Here is a 21,969-nt window from a genome sequence, read left to right as displayed (position 1 = left end):
GGATAAGTACGCTATTGATTGGATGGAGAAATGGCGATAAAAACAACAGAAAGCAATATTTTACAGCTAGTTACCGCAGAATATCGTTTATTAAATTGAACACGTTTTATAAATGTGACTTTCTGAGTTGGAGGTAGATTAATTAATAAAATGTCATTGAATCAATTTAATATTTGAAAAATATATCATTTGTCAAAAAGGGGAGAAGATTCAAAGGATGAGTGTATTTTATAAACCCGCTGAACGAGTTTGTGATAGAATCATATGGATGGCTACACTTAATACGTGAGCGGGGCATATTCAGAATTGTTTTTTAGACTTTGTTATTGATGGCAAAATTGTGGGCGGTTTAGTTTTGGCTCTGTGAAAAATATCGCTAAATTAGTAAATCTGCCAACATTCTCATCAAGATTATTCTTTTGACACCGCTTCTTTTGCTAGGTTCATTAGAAATATTTTATTCTATAAGAGCACAACTTTGGGGTCTTGTTGAGTGTTTCCTCTTATAATGCCCCTTTCATTATTAACTAATCCGCTGACGTGCAGTCTACACGAGGAGAAAACCTGAAACTCTGTTTTATTTCACCACGATCAATGTGCCTTGCCCCGTGTTCAACATGCCCTATATCTCTAGCGTCAGTTTGGTCGTATTGATTTTTCGCACAATTTTTACTATTATTATCATCAACACCTCGCAAACTCGCCCCTGCTCGCATTATTTTTCCACGTGCCCTAAAAATAAAAATTACACTATCGCTTCAACCAAAATAAATGTGACACTCCTATTTGTAATTTAAATTGGTCAGTGTCCCAACTGTTTTTGAGCCAAGCTGCAGGCTTCTTCTTCCTTCTTTTTGCGTAAATTTGTAAACATTACTGAAATAATTTTAAATTAAGTTTGAAAAACCCCGACATGGGGTTATTTTAAGTTTGCAACAACATATAAATCTCAGTGTCCTAAACAATAATATGCTGCGGCAACATCGAGGGACTCGAGCTACATTTTTGTGTCATTCTATTTAACTTCGTTACATCGTAAGTAGGATTTTCTTGAAATAATTTTGCTGTTTTTAAACGGCATTTAACCACCACATTGTATTGCATTTAGTGAGCAAAACATTTTATGCGAGCAGCCACACTCTTTCAGGTCTTTTTGTTACGCACCGCCAAAAATACAATAGACCTATAAAATTCCCCAGCATAACATTGATCTACATTGTAAAGCAGTTATAGCATTTTGATATCATTTATAGGGTGTGAAAAGATTTGTCGACAACGCAACCACAATCTGTGGATAAAAGATGACTACTTGAAATTAAAAAAAAAATCACGTACGTAGAAGAACAGAGCTCGACAGACGTTTTAGTGAACACATGAGTAGATATTTGTAAATGTAAAATACCTTAAATAGGATTGTGAAGGAAAATCATCGTTGTTTCAGCATTCATGTGTAAATTTCTTTTCATCGAGAGGGATTTGGGGAAAAAAGTGAATTTGTAGACACGTGTGGACAGAACTCTGGCGTTTTGTATGTGAGAAATTGAAGAGTCTGCATAAAAGGTTTTAAAAATAAGGTGGAGTTGTATAAAAAGAAAAATGCTTACGGAATCGATAGGTTTTACTTTAAATATACTTTTTTGTTTGAGTCCGATGTAAATATGTAAATTAAGCAAATCAATATTCAGTCGAAGCTCGGAACAAGAAGGGACTTAAAAAATCGTAATTATAAGCGAGCAGAGCGCATACAAGTCGTTGGAAGTTCTTGATGCAGGCCATTTAATCCACAATATATTAAAGTTGAATGTTCACCAGTGATATAAACCCTTACCAATTCCGCTCTAAAGCCTCGAAACCCTCGTGTAGCCACCCCGAATTTTGACAATTTAAAGAGTGCAGCGACATTTGATGAGATGTTGGAAAAAGTAGAAAATTAGGATTGCGCGTGATGGAGGATGCTAGACCGGAACTACTAGAGGGATGAGTAGGGTGTAACAGCCCCCGAACGCCTATATTTTAAGAAAAGCATGCAGCCAAGTTCGCGCCACATTAGCCACTTATCTGGCTATTGCCATCTGTTCATCTGGCGAAAGAATATAAGACAGCAGCGGTTATATTATTGAACGGAAACTAGCCCGAAGGGATGAACCACCCTTCAACCTCGTCACTAATCTAGGTTTATAGTCTAATATGGCCCTGGCCAAGGGTGTTTCCTCCCATTCCCTGTTCATCTGTCGCGCGAAATTTGATTTGGGAATTGGCGAATGCTTTTAATTTTATTTTTATTTCGCTCGTTCGCGCTTACTATCAAGTCTGATTACCCTTCCACTACTTTTAATCTAATTTCGTCTAACAACGCCGATAAACACAAGGGCTGGTGAAAGTCAAACTTGCGGATTTTCGTCTCGACAAACCATAACTTAATTCTCACTATTAAAAAGAAAAAAACGTTTCGTGAATGTCAACTCGTCATAAATGCTGAATATAGTTGACAGCTTGCACGTTTATTGCATTTACGCTTTCAACTATTAAGTAGCTACCTTCGCTATAAGATGGAGTAAACACTTTACGTTAAATTGCAAAATTTAGGCACTAAAGAAGTTACAATAATCTCCACGAGCATTGAAATCCAAGCCGCGGTGTATTTTCAAATATCATTTACAATTCAGATTAACATAGCACCACCACTACCACAACTTCAAATTTATTTCTTAATCTAATTTCTTTTGACAGCGTTGAAATAAAGCAAACAGCGTTTGCATCAGAAATTTTGCTAAAAAAGAGTTAGCTAATCGCTTAATTAGGTGCCTCATTTATTTATTTAGTCGTGTTCGGACATTCATTCAAGAAAGACGTTCTGTCAGAAGTGGAAATTTTGTGTAGTGTGGTAGGTTAAATTATAACAATTTTATGCGTTTTCAATGTAGAGAAATTTCTTAATCTAATTTCTTTTGACAGCGTTGAAATAAAGCAAACAACGTTTTGCATCGGAAATTTCTTAAAACTTTAAGTTAAAAATGCTACCTTCAAAACACATGAGTTCTTATTTGCGATTAGTAAACAAAAAAATTCAGGTAAAATTCCGCAGTTTATTCTTTAGATTAGACATCTTTTGTTGTCATAATTGTCTGTCGCAATTTTCTGCGAATTATCAAAAACACACAGTGAGTAAGTTATATTAGTCATCCTTTAAAAGGGAGAATATTTCATTATGGGATATAATGATAGTGTAAATAATAGCTACTTTTGAATCATCAGTTTTGTAATAACAAACCGTGTTTGGTTAATAAGAGGTGCGTTTTCTGTCCTTTGTTTGGAGTGGTGGGATTTTAGTCCCACTGAGGTGTCTGACTTGGAATTACAAAATTCCCTTAAATTTCTCTGTCTGATTTCGTTGTTAATTTTAAACAATTTACTGCCTAACTGTATAGAATTCCGTAAACCAAGCATCCCGGTAATGTGTAAATAATTGAATCAGTGGTTGGAACGAGTACGAATTGCCGCAAAAATTCATTCTTGTAGTTGCTATGATGCCAGTAATTATTCGGACGTAGTTCGCCCAGTGGGACCATAAATTAGTTTCCTTGGAGAAAAGGGTAAAATTTCACAATGCACTCAGAAGTAGATAAAGTGGCCAACTTCTAGATGTGTTCTTAAACTCTGGGAGTCAAAATTTGAAACTTTTAAACCGCGTCTGAAGGAAGACATTTTCCTTTCGTTTTTTTTTTTGCTGCTTGTTGTCTTTGTAGAATTGCTTTTCCTTGTAAATTCACCGTGGATTAAATGAAGTGTTTTTCAGGTAAACCTGGGATCAATTAGTGGTGACGGCGTCGAGAGGCCTTGCATTAATTGTTGTTATGTAATTTAGTCGAAAGGTATCGTATCAAATAAATATATTTAAGTTTTTTGCGTAGTGATATTTAATTATCGCGCTCGTCTAGATTGATTAATGACGGAGTAGAAAAGATCGTACAATATAATTAAAAAGGCGCGGAACTAAAGTGTGGATTGTTTATCTAAGTGTGGCAGTTAATGCATTTTTTGGCAAATACGCTTCGGTCTCTTTTTGGATGTTATTTTTTCAGCGTTGTTCGTGTGGTTCGAGATGAACGAACGTAATTAGGGTGTCATTAATTTTGACGATGGCAGCGGGCTTCTATTTATTACACCAACCACATGTAATAATCTGTAGCGTATGTGATGCATGTGCTGCAAGAAACGTAATAAAGATTACAGAAAAATTTCATTCTCCAAGGCCTTGTCTACGTGTACACGCCGGAAAAATAATCGAGTTGTATTTTACAATTTGGAAAAATGAAGCTTTCTGGATTACGAATCAAATGATCGTATTTGCCGCAAGAAATATGAAATATCTACATACATGTGTTGATAGTACGCATTGCGCGAGCACAAACCATATTTTGCGCTCTGAAAAGTTACTGCTTGTAATTGCGTTATTCGGAAGCTAGCGTTTTGTGTATCGGGAAAAAAACACTTGCCATAAAATTGTGTATCGAAGAACGTTAATCAATATGGAAATAGATAGCTCGTGTAATAATGCCTTTACATGACTAATCCCTATTGTAGGCCAGTTAAAGCGGGATCTGAAATGGCCTTTGTTAAGCCCGAGGGAAGTCGGTCTGTAATGGATCCAACCGCATATTCTGCAATTTGAATTATAATTGTGTGCAAATGCGAACTTTGGATGTTTATACGAAATTGCGAATAATACCACAAAACAAAAACAACATTTACGCATAATTAAGCTTCTCTGACCCAAGTTAAACACCACACACAATCGAATTGCCAACTTTGTCGTTACTTTCTGATCCAATTTTTAATTTTTAATCTCAATGACTCGGTGATTCGAGCGAAATGAACAAATTATCCGAAAAACTGATTTTCTTTGCCTCTTCAGCGCTCCGTTGAAATTACCAAAATATTCGCGATTTGTGGTTGGGCGGTGCGAGCCTTTTGCCTCTTTTTGTGGGGCAATTATCTCGCCTGCGTAGAATGACCCTTCGCCTTTCTTTGTGTTCAAGTACCGAAAATGTTATTTTTATCAATAACCTAAATTAATGTTCTGTCTGCTGGGTCAAGCGATGACGATCTTGGGGCTACGAAGACTGAAAAACGAACTCGTCCGCCTGAAGGGTTCTTATTAAGTCTTCGCATATACATAAATACCGGGCAGGTGTTTCTTAACAGGTAATATGTACGTCGGTCGTCAAAAGGGTTTTATTTGTGCGTGGGGGTGGTTTTGTGATATGGGAGGCGGCATTTCGCGCGTAGCCCGTGCCAGGCTATTTAATGTCGAAAACTTGTTAACAAGGTTATTATAAGTTTTTTCCTTCGAAGTTGATTCATAAAGAAAGTGGATACATATAATGAAAAGCATTTTCTTTTCATGTGGTAATATAATTGAAAAACTCCAAAGCTTGACAGTGTAAAATATAAAGGTATTAAAGAAACTGGATGTTTAAAAGAAGCCCTAATGAATTTGCGTCATGTAAAGCATGTTCTTTTTAATAAGTCGTACGTGCAAAGCCAACCCCGTGATTCTTACTGTGTTGGAGTTACAGCACATTAACTCGCTTGCAAATTACAAATACGTGGTGCGAATTCCTCTCGCGGTTTTATTGTCATGTATAATTATTATCACTGAACTTCCGTCGAACTGAAGGATCAAAAATATTGCTCTGTTCCGATTGTAAAAACGCTGTAAAACCCTCCGCAACATCTGGAGTATTACAATGTTATCTTTATAGTAAGCTGTTAAGAATTAACTAACAAATTCGTGGAAATGATCCAAAGAGTTTCACCCCAAAGAGCTTTTCTTTGTAAAAACCTCTCGTGCCAAGTAAAATGTGAAACGAAACAAAACGATCCGCACACATACTTACTAACTAATTAAATTTTGTCTATTTTGAGATTTCTTCCGAGGGTGGGAATTTAATAATTATAGTATTTAATTAACTCGTCTGCGAAAAATGTTTTATGCAGATTCAGTTTAAATAAGTTACTTGGTTGAGACACCAGTGCGACGTGTGGAGTGATCAATTTGATAAATGACATTGAATTATTTGCATTCAGTGAAATTAAACATATGAAATATAGACGAGTTTTGCATATTATATAAATGTGTTTTCTGTGTTTGGTTGAATTAAAGCTGGTGACAATTAATTAATGAGTCATTACGAGGTCTTATCGTGATATGACTTGTGTATTTCTCTGTTTATACAGTTTGTATGCTTAATGTAACATGTGTGTACTTTTGGTTGGTTTCTCCTCGTTTGCAACCAGCACTTAGTAGAATTTTACTATTGACAGAGCCAAAATAAACCGTGGATGTTTCCGTAAGATATAAATTATGGTCGGTTTGGAGGGCGCTCTCCGAGAACTTACCCTAAATTTGGTGCATATGTCGTCGCAAGTCCCCTAAATGACAGAAGTGTCCATAAAGAGCACGTTTTCCCAAATCCAATATCAATATGCAATATTCGAAAATCGCCATTAATGGTTTCTCCTAAATGACGTAGTCCATGATAATGTTGTACTCCCTGCAGACTTACAGTTAAAGCTCTCTCTCTTCAAACCCATTACCTCACCGGAATCATTGGCAAAATAGGAACGGAAATAACACTCGAACCCCCACCACAATTAAACGAACAGAAGCTCTTACCGGACACACAAAAATAATAATAATCGCTCGATGGGGAATAAAAAAATTTACCAAACAAATCCGACATGTTTGCAATGAAACAAATTCCGTAACTCTTCCGGGATTTTACGCATTTTCCAGAAAGTAAACAACCTAATGGTATGTTCAAATTCTCCAGCTTTCATCTCTTCAATCATTTTTTATGAACTACTTTATCCTCTGCGTTTCGTAAGTCGCATATATTCGCGATTGTCACACAAGTTTAAATTTTCAAAAAAATATTTTTGATGACTTCAATTAAAGACAGTTTGCTTCAACTAAAAGTGGAGAGTGGCTATCAATTTTGGTTTCCGAATTATCATGGCGGCGATTGAAAAGAATAAAGTTGCCTGTCTAATGCGTAATAGATGGATAGAACGTGCGTCTAGAAGACCATCAACTTCAAAATTGCGAACGAAAATTGTCACGTTCACCCCGATGTAACCGCACCCTTCGTGACTATCATTCATTCGACTCTTATAGGGTGTAATGATTTTGAGGCGGAGGTCAGCATAAATATAGTTGGTTGGAGCTTAATCCTGAAGATCCATCCAGTGGTAAATGGTCAGTGTCCTGAGAACCTTTTGATCGAATATTTTAAGAAGTGTCACATTTTTGCCAAGCCAAAAATATATTTTTTCTAGTTGCAACATTATTAATTAAAAAATACGCGGAACCTTGACTTTAAAAAATACTGCCTCGTAACAACACCGTCAATTTCGATATGTTCATGTCAATTAGCATGCACCATGTTGTTGTGATTCGTTATTTTTAATCGGTGCTAAAAATAAAAAGAAAAGTCGTTGTATACAGGACAGGTGATCTGATCCTGCAACGATGGTGGTATTCCGGATTTCTGTCTGCCGCTGCAAGAAGTCAGAAACTTTGGAAATAAATTTACTCGAGAGTCGTTTCATAACTTCTATGTTTTAAAGTTTATCGTCGATTCTACTAGGTTATAAAAAGCTTATTAGAAGATTTGAACTGCACATATAGCCTATGTCTTGTTTATACGGCGGAAGATACTAAACATAAAATGGTAGTTAGTTACATGGCGTTTTGATTTCCATTTACCCTTTTTTTTTAATTAGTGGCGTCTGAATGTTTCTTTCAGTCACAAATACTGTAATTTTATGGTTTAATGTAAACAAAGAGTAAATCGACCTCGCGTGGTTCATTTATTTTTAATAATGAACAATGCTCAGTTAATTAATTAACCAAGTCTTGAAATCCAGGTGCTTTGTCCCTTGATCCGAACTTGTTATATTTAGTATCTTTTATCGTTTAGTTTATTTATTTATCGAGAATGTTAACCTCGAGGCTCTTTGAAGTGGTGACATTCATCATTTTTCTACCTAATGTTCTAACATTCAGAGCTTTGTTAATCGCTTAACGCTGTGTTTTATTGCCCAAACATCATAATACTGTCTTGTTACAAAATGTTTACTGACATAAAAGCAAATATTTAAAATTCACTGTTATTTCACGCGAATGCGAAATATTTCGTTATTCACAACGTTCGCTAATTGTCCCAAGTGTTAATCGTTTTTGCGCCATTATTAATTCAAGCAAGCGGCAACCGCATCATTTCAAGAATAACAAATCCAATTACATCACCAACAGAATTTTGCCAAACCGTTTATGTCAACCTATTCAGCTGTCGGTGCGCTTATAACCAACCATTCAAACGAAGTTATGGTATTATGATGATATGACAACGCGGCCTAAATACCTTAACATAATAAATAACCCATGCGAGCCACGATAAAAGACTAGAAATTTACCTTTGATATTTTTTATTTTATTCTGGAGCTTCAACGGTGTATTATTGCAAAAACATTTCTGCGTTTATACAAAATACGCTTATCCCAGTTTCAGCCTCTTCATCCGTAAATGTGTTATTGTAGTTTTACGAATACTTCATGAGGGGCAGATTTAGACACCTTTTAACAAAGTCTTTTGTGTGATACTTCACACGGATCTTTGAAATGTTGTACATTATTCTTCCAGTAAATGCAGTACGTACTGATACGTTTTATGTCTTTGGAATTTTGCGACGTTGCAATCAAGAAGATTTATTTAGAGCACAAAATCAGAATATCACGGAATGTTTTGATGTCGAAGGAAACATCTAAACGTCCATCTATTTAAAGTGAAGGTCCGTTACAAATGAACTAAACCCGAGTTGTATAACAATGCCAACACGTTCGGTTTTAAAGCTCTTAGCATATTCGAAGAAGCGCTCATTGATTGTTATATTCTGGTAAAAGACGCAAAAATGTTGAATAAAAGGAAATAAAGAGACAACGTCACTCCTTTGGCATTTCTAGAACATTCTTGAGTTTGGTGTTGTTTTTCTTTGCGATGAGTAGCTAGAGCTTTATTCGGCTAATGGCTTATGCAGTCCGTGTCAACTCTCCAAGAGTTATTTGCTGATTGCTTATTTTCTAACGAGTTTGGGGTAAAAACGAAACCGGTTGTTTGCAATGTAACGAATGACACCATATCGTTATTTTTTCGCCAAAGTGTGTTCTTTGGTACCGGCATGAGTTTCCTGTGATTAAATGGGTAGCTCCCGATCTTTCAGGGTCAGCTACATACATGATACGCAATTTTGAACTAGTCTTATCGTAAAATCTACCATGCATTAAGTAATTGGTTGGTGTCATAAAAACTGAGGTGTAGCTGTCATTTGAAATGTGTAACCCTTCATTGGATGAAGGTGAACGACAATAAGGGATAAAAAGGTGATTTATGGATGTTTTCATTAGTAATTAATTAAGGTCGATTAGAAATTTCGGCATTTTTCGATGCAATCGATGTCATCGAGAGTAATTATTGATCTCGGAGATAATTGTTATAATTACGAGGCTTTTTAATGGATGTGCAAAATTATCACGAGTTCTCAGTTGGAATGGATTTGTCTATGAAGAGCAATTAAGCAGCGAGTTTTAAAATGCGAGTGAAAAGATTTCAAGTATCTATTATGGCGCTATCTGAAGTTGCAGGCAGGACTAGTATATATACTGAGGGAAGAAAAATTTAAAATTACCCCAATTCGAGTGACTAACAAATATGTATAACAATCGGCTCATTCCGAGTCTGAAGCTTATCAATGCGAAACAGCGGCAAGGAGGGAACCTTTATTATTCGCATAACAATGCACGACGCGCCATACTGTTGTGTCTAGGGCGACGATTTATGTAAAAACTACGACAGAATGGATATCAACCCCTATTTATCTTTCGAATTATAACTGCATATCATGTGGTGTTAGTCATACACGTGCGGGGACTATAAGATTATCAAGAACATAATGTGTTTATTCGCTGCTTGTCATCCAACGACATGCAACATATGGCTTCCCATACACGTCGTTAGTCAATTCTTCATTTCCGCAAAAATTCCGCTAAACCAAACGAGCAAGATAAGTCAACGAGACGCTTAAACAATATCGCGTCTTCTTTGAAATGAGTCCAGAACCATACAGTATAGGCCATTTCCAGATTCATTACGTCTCGTGCAACCAAGGAGAAAGGACTAATTACACTTTTCTCCACGGAGAAGCGAAACAGATAAGCACTTTCGGATTCTCACCTTTTTTCAACTACAGCAGATGAAGAAGTTTTTTAATTGAATCTCGACTTTAATTTGTTTTTCATAAAATAACAATCGCTTTAAAACAAAACGACGCAATGGAGATTTTCTTTCATATAAATACGAATGTTGAATTCATTTTTCTCATTATGCAAATTGCATACTTCGATCGACAATTATAAGTTTTTCTTCAGTCTCCTTGACTTAATTGGTGCATCTAACAGTCGTTCTTCTCGGAATTCTATTCTTCAAATATTGTCAACCTCTGTCAGTGAATTCTCCGCGTCATAAATTAGTTGTTTGGGTTTTGATCCGTCAATTTCTTAAGTGCGGTTACGAAGCGGAAGCATCAAAAGGAGAGGGTCATCAGTCGTGCAAATATTCGCAAACACATTATTATCTAAGCAAGACAACGCTGATTTCGAGTAGATTATATGGAAATTTAAAGGTAGTTCTGGCATTTTTAAAATGACGTTCGGGGAACAGCTGTGCAATTATTCAACGTTGATACAAAAATGAGGAATGCATTTTGCTGATAACTAAAGAAGTATGGGAAGTCACATGTGGTTGAAAGCTTATACTTTAGAATGCAAGACGTTAATTGATCCCAATAAACACCTGCCGATAATATTAAAATAGAACAATCTTGTGGGGTAAATTTCGAAATGTTTGCTTTGTAAAATTGCTTTCCGCCTCTACTATCTGTTATCTGTTATCAGTTAATAGCACTGCGAAAATAGTGTTGCTCCTAATGTTACAAGGGTGTTTAGTATTCACCCTCTTAATAACTTTCGTCGATTTTTTGTTATTATAAGTTAAATAGAAGTTTTAATACGACTTTTAAAGTTAGCCTCCTTTATTTTATGAAAAAAGCAGATTTACTTGTAACATGGTGGACTACTTGCTTTTATAAAGAAATAAAATGATGCTAGAATGTAAAAGTTGTTAATAACGTTGAAATGAAGGAAGTTTTTTGTTTCATACAACTTGTATTATAACTAACTTGCCAGACCAAACAGGTCTACGTCGGATCATTTTACGTAGGTAAATCCACCTTTTCGAGTTTTAATCATATTCCTGCAATTGTCGGCTTTTTCGTGCTTTTACTCACCCAGTCACTGACAGAAAGGAAGTTAGTTGCCAGTAGATAAAATCAGAACTCCACTACAAGGGTGCTCAGGCCACAGGGCGCCGCACAGATCTCCGATTTATGCCCACCTTTTCTTCTGACATATTTATGGCAATCTAGAATTATTTTGTAAAAGCCAGTTTTTGTAATACAGAAATCCACGAGAAAACTGAAATATTTCATCAACCTGACGTTGGCTTTCGTTATAATTCGCGAATCATTAAAGATAAACATTGTACATTCGTGGTGAATGTGTAAAACGCGTAACAACAGTCCGAATTGCCGTGTTAAAATAAAATAAAAAAATATTACTCATGGGCCATGAAACTAACACAGGTAGATTCAGGAGGTTGGAATTTGAAATTCCTTCCACCTGGAGGCGCAGTTATCGTCTTTCTCCGTTCGGTTTTCAAGAAGATGGTTTTAGGTTGTGCAGTGGTTGAGTCAGTTCTTGTTGTCGTGTTGTTAAGTGTGGTGCGGCTCCGGTCGTCTGGTGCTGTTTGTGATTTAATTTAGTTTTTTTAAAATTTTTTGTTCATTTAGTATGGATAATGCTTTATAAAAGTAAGTTGTCGTTGTAATTTTCATATTTTTGCATAAATTTGTGTAATAAGAAGCGGTATCGCGTTTCTCCAACACCGTCTTGCCACTTAATGACTTTATGATAGATCCTTCCCTTTAGTTAAAGAAAATTTCATTATTTTATATATTCAAGACTTTAAATGCATCAGCTTTTATCTCGAGAAACGCAAATATTAATTAGTTTGACCAGCGCAAGATATTTTAATTAATGTTTGCTTTGAGGTAAAACCACGCATCAATTCGGTTGACCGTGTTGGAATATCATTTCTGAGATATGAAATCCTTTAAAGCAATTATTGGGTGCAGATGCTCCTTTCGGACTGCAACACGCGCACCCTCTACTTTATTCTCTCACGTTCAGTGCCCCTGCATGAATACTGCATTGTTACCAAAATCCTCACTCGACGGAAATATTGCCGACTAAAGGGCTTTATTGCCGAATGAATCAGCGTCATCAATAATCGTCAGTGTTAACCAACAGATTATCGATTACCTACTGAAAAACTGAAATATTCAGAAGGAATGATTTTTGCATGGACCAGCACAAACAGAAGATAATCTATTGTGAATAAACAAAGGGAATTGAAGAAGGTTTAATTTAGACGAAAGTTGAACATCGCAGCGGAGGATTGCTCTGCGGAATCAATTTATTCTTGTATCTTGAAGATTAAGCGTTTCAATAGTAAAAAGAAGAGTGTATGCACAAGAACATTTAAGATAAATTCAGGAATAAGACTATAGGTATAAATCTTCTAGTTTAAATCTATTTTCTTGAGAAACAAGAGAAGTAGCACGTTAGCGATGTGTTTGTTATGTAGACGAAAACTAGCGACGTTCATTATTTTCACGACAGTGACGGTTAAACAAGTATTTCTTCAATTCCTGTTAGCAGTAGCCCATTCCATTCACCACAACAAGAATGCGCTGGCGAACTGCCAAATCAACGAGAGGAGAGAGGAAAAAAGGAGGATAATACAAAAAAATCCCGACAATCATTAATGAATTCAGTTGGCCGTTAGCTCAGTGCAATGAGTCTATTCTTGAATTTGAATGAGCCAAGTAAATTCCACCATCGATCGATTTGCTCTCGTCGAAATCTACAGTTTTTTGCTCTAATGTGTCTGTGTATTTGCGGAGGTTTCAACGAAAAATAAAGAGATAAAAGGGGATGAGTAAACAGAAGATAAAAGGCCCCGCTAATGTTCACAACTGCATGTGCTTGGAAGTAATAACAGTACCTTTTTGGATTTTGTCAATTTTATTTTCGTTTTTCCACCCAACATTAAAATTCACTTTGCATGAAACTTAAATTTTGCATACAAGTGCGGTATAATGGCCTCCAAATCATAATAATTGTTTATGTGTAGAAAATTACTAGACGGTTTAGTTTAGAAGAAATTATTTCAAACTTAATGGTCACATGACACGCTGTAGTGCATGTGTACGATCATTTGTCAAACAATGCCCGGATAATTTTCTTCCAACCGGTCGTTCCTTTGATTTTTAAATCGAAACTCTCCCCTAACTTCTCATGTAGATATACTACTACTGATGGCCTATTACAAGGGACCACGCTGATGGACGGAAAGTGGAAATTAAATAGTAGCCACTTGCCGCCTGTCCCACTATCGTTATCATGTGTTTGTCCTGGCAATATCAACGACACTTTGTGAACACCCTATAATGAATGCCCAAGCCGGTTTTATTTATTTAACTATTCACCCTCGTATTCGGACCTTGCACGATTTGCATTTGATGTTTATTTTATAAATATTTTTTTCTGTCCTTCAACCCTTGCACCAGCTGCATTTTTATTGAGATGTCGTCTTAATTATTTTTAATTTTTTAGTACCATTAATTGTGTAGTGAAGAAATTTCTTTTCTTTAGCTTATGATTATGTGGATATAAACCGCTACCACTAAAGATTAATGATTGAAGAACGTGTATTGAAATGATAGAAAGAGCGTAGAAAAATTGAGATTGGTTTACTGGTTGTCATTACAAATTCGTAATATGAATCATAAATTTTACTATAAACTAATGTACTTCGAACATGAAACGAACCCAGACTGCCCTTTGAAAACCGTCTAAATTAACAAAATTCAATCTGACTTCGTGCTGGGTACTGTTCCTAAGAACTTATAAAGAGTTGGAGGAAATCAAATCATGTTTAAAAAAGAGAACGATGAAAAAAAAATCGTATTGGAAAATGTGGTATTTTGTGTAAATGGGAGTTTTTCATGTGATAACTGCGTGGTAAATATGTATAGCATTTGTAGGTCGTGGCACAAACAAGTTGTTCTGTTATAAATATGTACAAGGAAGCGTGAAGTTTTTGTTTTGCTAATAAAATTTATGCATTTTGCGTGTTCATTCATCCGTCGTGGTCCGAGTAACTTGTATGGCTTTTCTCTTTGGGAGTTGTATTTTGGACAAAATCGGTGATTCGAAAATGAAATGTGTCGTCTCCGTTTACGATTATCGGATTATTGATTGGTTAAATCGCGGACCGAGGCGCAGACTACACATTGTTGCCAATTTACACAAATCAGATCGCATGCTCAAGCAATATTAATCACGGCACCTCGACGGGCTCCCACCTCCACTAATACCATCCCCCAACGGTTGATCGGCCACCCCTCGACCGCGTGAAACAATTTCAGCTCCCGCACCCCCAACGCTTTTTAAGTTCATTGATCAACCTGAAATTTGAAATAAGCAAGGGTCGCGTACTCGCGTCAAAACGATGAAATATTGCCGTATACTGCGGCGGTATCGACGACGCGTGTGGAAATGGTGGAGGGTGCTATGGCGATTGTATTCATGTAGGTTCGAATGTAAACCACCTACAACACGATAACGTAGGGGTATAAAATAGAACACGGGCTTGTTACAGATTTTTCCATGCATGATTTAAGTCCAAAGATAACTTAATGTAACGAATTTTAATCCGTTGTTCGTCGACGCGTTCGTTTGATTGTGTTAACTGAGTTTCATTTTCGAACACCATTGCATTTATTATTCATATCGTTTCGATGCTTCGAGGGTTGTAAACAACAATTAATCCTTTTCCGTCACGGATGTACACGTTACTTCCCGTCGATCTTGACCAGGGCTTTTTCACTTATTCGCCAATTTCGTAACCCAGTCTTTACATGTCTCTCCATTACTCATTTCTTCGCCGCTTCTCACCTCTTGCTCATATCCCGTCTCTTATCCTCATTAATCATCATCCATTTATTAACAACTTCCAAATATTTTACAGACCTGTCACCAATCACTCTTATTGCAGTGCACACAACTGTCACTAAGCTCACTATATCATTTTAACTCCTAAAATTGTTCGGGTTTGTCACTATCCTTAACACATTATTTATTGCAGGTAATACACCCAGTTTACTGGAGCAATCTAAATCCATTAGAGCGTTCTTGACAAGTGTACACCAACCTACGATTTTAGTCATATTTCCTCGATACTAATGACATTATGTCGTGCTTAGTTAAATTGTCCACTTTGAAGTATACACTTGTCCCTTTGGGTACTCTTAAACTTTACCCCCAAAGAGTGTTTTGAGATCTCGGAACTCCAATCGGAAAACTAACAATCATGTCAGCACTACACATTCATTTTTCTACCCGCACCTTTCCTACTTGATTTATTCCACGGTACAAATTTATAAATCATTTTTTATAATAAATAAAATTAAAAGAAAAATTGGAGATGCTGCCGGAAATCGAACTTCCATTTATTTCAGCCGGGAAAACGTTAGGCGGACTTTTAACCGATTGGCCTCGCTCCCATCGATAACAACTTGATTGTACAGTAATCAATATACGTTCTCAAAAACTTCACTCTCTATTATCTTTTTAATTGGGACTCATCTGCATCAAGGGATGTTTGTTTTTCATAAGATTCTTTTAGTTGACTGTACGGAAAATGTTTCGATATCGTGTTAAGTATTATTTAATCGGGAAAATTTACCTACATTCTAGCTATTATTGTAAACAAACTATAAATCATACGAAAAGTGGAGCACCGTCGAGCAAAAACTAGTCATTCAGGCGCAGGGTTGTCCGACGTGTGTCGACTATATCAGGGATGTACTCGTTTAATTATTAATCTAATTTTAATGTAATTACTTACTATTTCTGTTTTTATTCCTGTAAGGAAAATAATATTAAAGAAGACTGAACTTGTAGTATGACTTTACGGTGGCCACGGTTGATATTTATGTAAAAATACTGTGTTTGATGAAAACAGTTTATAACTTCACAATGGTTACTGTTTATAGTTTTTATGAATATTTTTTGTCATGGGAAGAACGAACATAGTGAAGGCCGCCAGCGTTAAAAACAAATAATGACTTAATTTGGCCGTCCTGTGATGAACATTCTACTTAATTCCGGTATTTCATGCTGGAGATTTGAGTGCAGAAATCGTCAATTCCAGTAAATCTTTGTGGAATAATAGCAACGCGTCTCTAGAAATCAGATTTTCTTGAAACAACATAGAGCCATAAACTGAATAATTGAAACAATACGCTTGCGGCAACATTTTGTTTTACTATGGAAAGCGTAGCGCATTTTGATTCCAGTAATTAGTTTTTTTAGAAGTTTATTTTACTGGAAACACGACAACTCTGCTAAATTCCTGATTCGAACTCTGACATGTTTCGTACGTGACGTGTCAAATATTATTCTCCGAGAAATTACTAATTGATCTTAATTAAAATTGGTGTATTCCCGTCTCGTATTGAGGGTTTTCGTAATTTTCGGGAAAGAGGATGAAAAAATATGTCGCCTTTGAGCGTGGAGAAAACGTTTTCGGATATTAAGTTTTAGTCCGATAAAAAAATTTTTTACTGGTGATTGGCAAGGAATAATGTAAATGCTTTTTATCGACAAAATCGTCGAAGTTGTATAAAAGTTTCAGTAAAGGTAAATTCGTATGAAAGCTTCTTTGAAGAATGAAGTTGTTTTCTAGAAAGCGTTTCGATATAAAAATTGAGGGTGGTTTTTTTATCATGCGTTAATACACTTGACAGAAACTCTGCACTTTGGTGACATATGAATCTAAAGTAGAAAATTTGTGACGAGTATATCATCTGATTTCTGACAATGCAGTACATGTTAAATAGCCACATACACACGGTTCTACACGATAAGGTTGCACGCGATATAACGCTAAAATACCGCCCTGCAACACTCCTACATGTTATTATTATATACCTATTCACCCTCTTGTGCTACTTCAATTATGCTACCTAAATATATTTTCTTTATTCGTATTTTCCCGTCAGCTGTGTTCCTTAAAAACATTCTAAATTAAACTACCAACTGTAGAATTTTATGGCTAGAATGTATTATGTATAAGAGGTTCACATTTTATCTCTCTACCTGATTTAAGTTTATCGAGAAATATTCTCATCAATCCACCACACTTTCACAATAAATGATGAAGAACAGTCCACGCAAACGATGGACGGCGTGCAAACTGTCAACCCTTCTCGAATTTACTAAATTTAAGGACGTATTCTACGGGGGTTACGATTTAACTAAATTCGAGACTTTGGGATCAATAAAGTCTTGGTGCTTCTAATAGGATCGGACAACTTTAAAGGCGATAGTTGGAACTTTTCAATCATCGATCTGGATAAATTCCGAAAAATGTTCTTTCATCGTTTAATATGTTGTTGAGAAACTTTAAGGGTATATCGATTTAATTTTCTTATGGAGAATGTGCGAATGTTGTGTGATATCACTTTGTAGTCTCTAATGGACTCGTTGAAAGCAGTGCTCTCACTAATTGCTTTCCTTGTGGTAGTGACATTACTCTTAGCTGCGTTAGTGTGCACCTGGGTCGGTTCAGAATATTTTAGCATAACTTTTATGAATTACTCTTATTGCAACGCATACATAACTCATTATGCCGCCCTTACGTTACGCGTAGACATGAATAAATTTAGCAGGATTTCTGAATATTTACTTGGGCGGCGAACGATTAAGAACACGCTTAATTAAATGGCCGACTGAGAGAAGTTGTAACGTTCCTAAATAAAATACGTGCAAGTGAGTTTCCACTTCAATCGCGTAAAACTGTCCCGAGAGATCCAAGTGTCACAGATACTAGAAAAACTTGGCTTTTGTTCTAACGAACAACACTGAAATATATTTCTATAAAAATATAGAATAGATAGAGAAAAAAAGACAAGTCGTGGGGTTCTAGATAGGGCAAATCCCTAGTGAAAAGCTTTAAAACGATATGGCATGCACGGGATTTACAGCCACGTTTATGTTTAAAGTCTCTGAATAAACGTTTACCAAAACTCACATACCCATCATTGGCGTTATCGTCATTATTTTATCATGATTTTAATTACTGGTCGACATCGAATATGAATTTCTTTTATTCTGTATCCCCACGTATATATAATTAATATTACAAATATGTGCTATTGAATTCCGATAGGCTACAAGTTGCGCTGTCACAACCCGACTATAGAACGTGGCTTCTCAACCAAACCAATCATTAAATTAAATAATAATAGGAAGAAACGTCAAGTAGGGCTTCACAACTACCTCCATTGATAATTGACGATCGCTTACATAAAATAACTTAACAATTGATTTTACGGGGCGGATAAGTCATAAATTTCCAAGCAGTAATGTATCAAAAGGAATATCTAATTCAAATCTTTAGGCTTGATTTTATCATCTGTTGCGATATATTTATTGCAGGAGAAGATAACAATCTAAAGACCACAACAAAATATGAAATATATTTTAAAAAATGAACTGTAATAAATTTCAAGCGAATTCATTGTTAAAGAGAACAAACGCAAGGCCACTGACCAAGCTTACACTTTGTTTATGGCACAAGGGGTCACGACTGGAGTACCGCAAGGTTCTAGTTCGGGACCTCGACTGTTCATTTATTAATTATTAAAACTTTAATCACCATGAGTAATGATTCGTATTTACTAAATAATGAAAATAAATCATGTGTTGAACTATCTGCAACAATACTGGTCGTGTAGATAAATAAACCACACGATTCTACACATCCTATGACATGGGAAAACTGCAATCTACGATAGTCATTATCGTGACAGTTTTCATTGTCAATGTTACATTATCGGGGAGTTATCGTTTTTCTGGCTCTTGATAGAGTTAGTTAAAATTCTCGAATGTGAATACATAATCGATTACTCCTTCATTCGCCCGCAGAAACTGTCGATCGAGGAAATTTTGAATAAAGTGGACCATAAAAATGCCAGAAAATTCTAAAATATGTTTACGAACGGTGCAGTGTGACTAAATATTAATATTTTTTTACATGAATTTTCGTAAAAAGCAGTCATGTTTCAGTGTCGCTACAATAACACGACACATAGATTACGAGCGATATGAAACCGTGCTATACATTTCTATTATTAAACATGGAACTCGGAATAAAATTATCACGGAAAGAGTAATTATACGTAATTAAAAAACAGATATTAATTCATGTAATTCGTAATCGGTTCCATGTAAATTTCACACACAATCGTCAGGATGAGTTTATACGGCAATCCTGTTCCGCCGCTTTTCTGTTTGGTAAAGCTCATGAAAATGGATGGGTTCTATGGCCATTTAAAAATCAGGCGGAAAACAGTTTGTTTTGTAAATAACAGAATTGTATGATCAGCGGCGCTCAAATGGAACGTAATCTTTTCAATTTTGACATTTTTTTTTATTTCAGGGTGACGGTGCCATGGCCTGGCATGGGAAGGTCCGGCCCGGCCTGCTTCTTTTACTCTTTAGTTTCGTCGTTATCTCGGAGGCAATGGCCAAAAGTATAGGTAAGTCGTTTTTATTTACACTTGGTATCTGTAACCTTATTAGTATTAGCATTTGCCCTCGAACTAATATCCTATTAAGTTCACCCTATCGTACTTTACTCATTAATTTTCTTAAGCTCGAATGCATTTTATCTCTCTTCCAAGTAATCATATCGTTATAATTCAATTTCCTACCCCATACATGATGCTTTTACGTCCAAACTAAGTATCGATTTTGTTAATTGCCCCGTGTTCGGATACCAATTTCTCGGTTGTACCAAACTATGTTTCTTTTTGTTGTATTTTATATTGCGGATTTAAAACCTAAAATTTCTTTGTTGAGTATGCATTAAGCGTATTGGATATTTATCATTTCGTAGCCCAATAAGTGCATACTGATGTACCCAATCATTGTGAGAATTAATTCTCGAGTGTCGATTAAGGGAAATTTATTTGCATCCTCACGAATTTTAATCTTCATAAAACAGATATTTATGGCTGATTTCGATAAAACGAGTCATTTCTTCATTTCGACCAGGGAAAAGGGGTGATGAGAGCTGGTAATGTTTTAATTTAATTTGTCTTTGTTCTATTTAGCTCTGCAAGTAAAATGCAAATGAGATTCAGGATCATGACCACAGCATATCACGCGGTACCATACATTGAAGTGCTGTTGTTTGTAAACAATCGATTCTCTAAGATAATTGCATCAACGCTTCACAATAATGATAACTAGATCGATTGTTGTGACGTCACAAATCAACCATCTCATTCAAACCGCTAATTAAGAGTTAAAAATCAATTTCATCAATAATCGTTTGTTTATGTTGTTGATGATGTAATAGACTATATCGACTGTGAGCTGTTTAAGGTGTATTGTAATTATTATTATTATTGAATGTTTTTGTGTAGTGGACAGACGAAAAACACTTTGTACCCTGTCAGGAATCGTTTTTCTATGGAACAGAACACACACTTGTAGTAGTGATAAACATAACGTTCAAAATTGCTTCTACTTTTGCTAATTATGTTAATTTTACAAAGCCACTTTGAGATGCAAATTTAATGCGTTAGAAAGGAAACTTTGGTTTTTCAAAATCCCAACCAGATTGTCTTCACTCCGTTTTGTTAAATTATACATTAGAGTTTATATAAAATATTCATAATCAAAGCGGGGAAAGTTACATAATTGTCAGAAAAGAGTTGCTTTTTCTCTGTTCAATTCAATCTTAATGGAAAGTTGATTTATTTTGGGAAACACAGGTTCAAGGATTTCGGGTTGTTTTCGTAAATGAGCTTTTCTCGTACGAATCGAAGACCGCTGTCGATTTTAACTGATAAGTGATAACTTGGAAACATCGTAAAAATATTTGATCGTTCCATTAACGGTTTGATTTCGCAGTAAGCCTTTGAAAGATTATTTAATCCTGTGAAGGGAATGCGGCGTTTGCTGTGCGAAGGTGAAGGTTTAAGTAAATAAGTGAGTGCTGAGGCGGTAGCGCGTCGATAATTGAAAAATCCAATAATTGTGAGTGTTGTCGGTCGTTATTAAAATACATTGGTTTAGGGGCAAATTGGGCATTGTTATTCCATCGCACGAACTGTCTCCGAATTAGGGTTTGATGTTTTAATTCCAGAAACGGGTCCTGCTCAGTCTCATGAAACACAAACACTCGTCTAGGACCAATAACACGGCCTTAGTTCGATACTCCTGAGCTTAAACTGTAATTAAGTTGCAGTACGTTTCCAGCGGAACAAATTGCTGCATTCTCTCTTACCGTTGAAATTAAGCGAACCATATTTTTTTCTGTTACGGCATGCTATCAAATAAATTAAATTATATAGGTTTTTCCTTTATCCCAACGGCAACATGTTTCTACGCCAACGGAAAAACATTCCAACTTTTCACCCCACTAAACTTATAGTCACAACTTTCTTTACTTTCTCATGCACTCTATTATAGCATTATCAACACAAGCTCGAAATATTTTTTTGAAAAACGTAAATGTCTCCATTCTTCTGCGAACGAGTCGCATTATTATACGATCATACCCGGAAAAGCAGTGACTGGTTCATATTGTTAGAAGAAAGGGGGTTTTTCCCAATAATAGTAACTTGTTTATCGTTGTTGTGCGATCAACCC

At 35.9% G+C, this 21,969-nt stretch overlaps 1 protein-coding gene across 8 annotated transcripts in view; it reads left to right on the top strand.

Annotated features, from left to right (window-relative positions):
* Cirl (Calcium-independent receptor for alpha-latrotoxin) overlaps nucleotides 1–21,969 on the top strand; it is a 70,250-nt gene that overhangs the window by 19,020 nt on the left and 29,261 nt on the right. For 6 of the 8 annotated variants that reach the window (XM_088046944.1, XM_088046945.1, XM_088046946.1 and 3 more), the window contains exon 2: nucleotides 19,748–19,847. In XM_088046944.1, coding sequence (XP_087903070.1) covers nucleotides 19,760–19,847 — 88 coding nt within the window. In that variant the 5' untranslated portion in view covers nucleotides 19,748–19,759. Of the gene's footprint in view, nucleotides 1–3,796; nucleotides 3,873–11,842; nucleotides 11,988–19,747; nucleotides 19,848–21,969 lie in introns of those variants that run through there. The other 2 variants (XM_088046942.1, XM_088046941.1) reach the window with 2 other exon arrangements.

The sequence above is a fragment of the Gnatocerus cornutus genome, chromosome 10 (assembly GCF_029298725.1).
Source record: "Gnatocerus cornutus isolate USDA-ARS CGAHR chromosome 10, icGnaCorn1.1, whole genome shotgun sequence".
Taxonomy (NCBI): Eukaryota; Metazoa; Arthropoda; class Insecta; order Coleoptera; family Tenebrionidae; genus Gnatocerus; species Gnatocerus cornutus.
The sequence above is the reverse complement of the archived record's forward strand: the minus strand, read 5'-3'. Positions and strand labels throughout refer to the sequence as shown.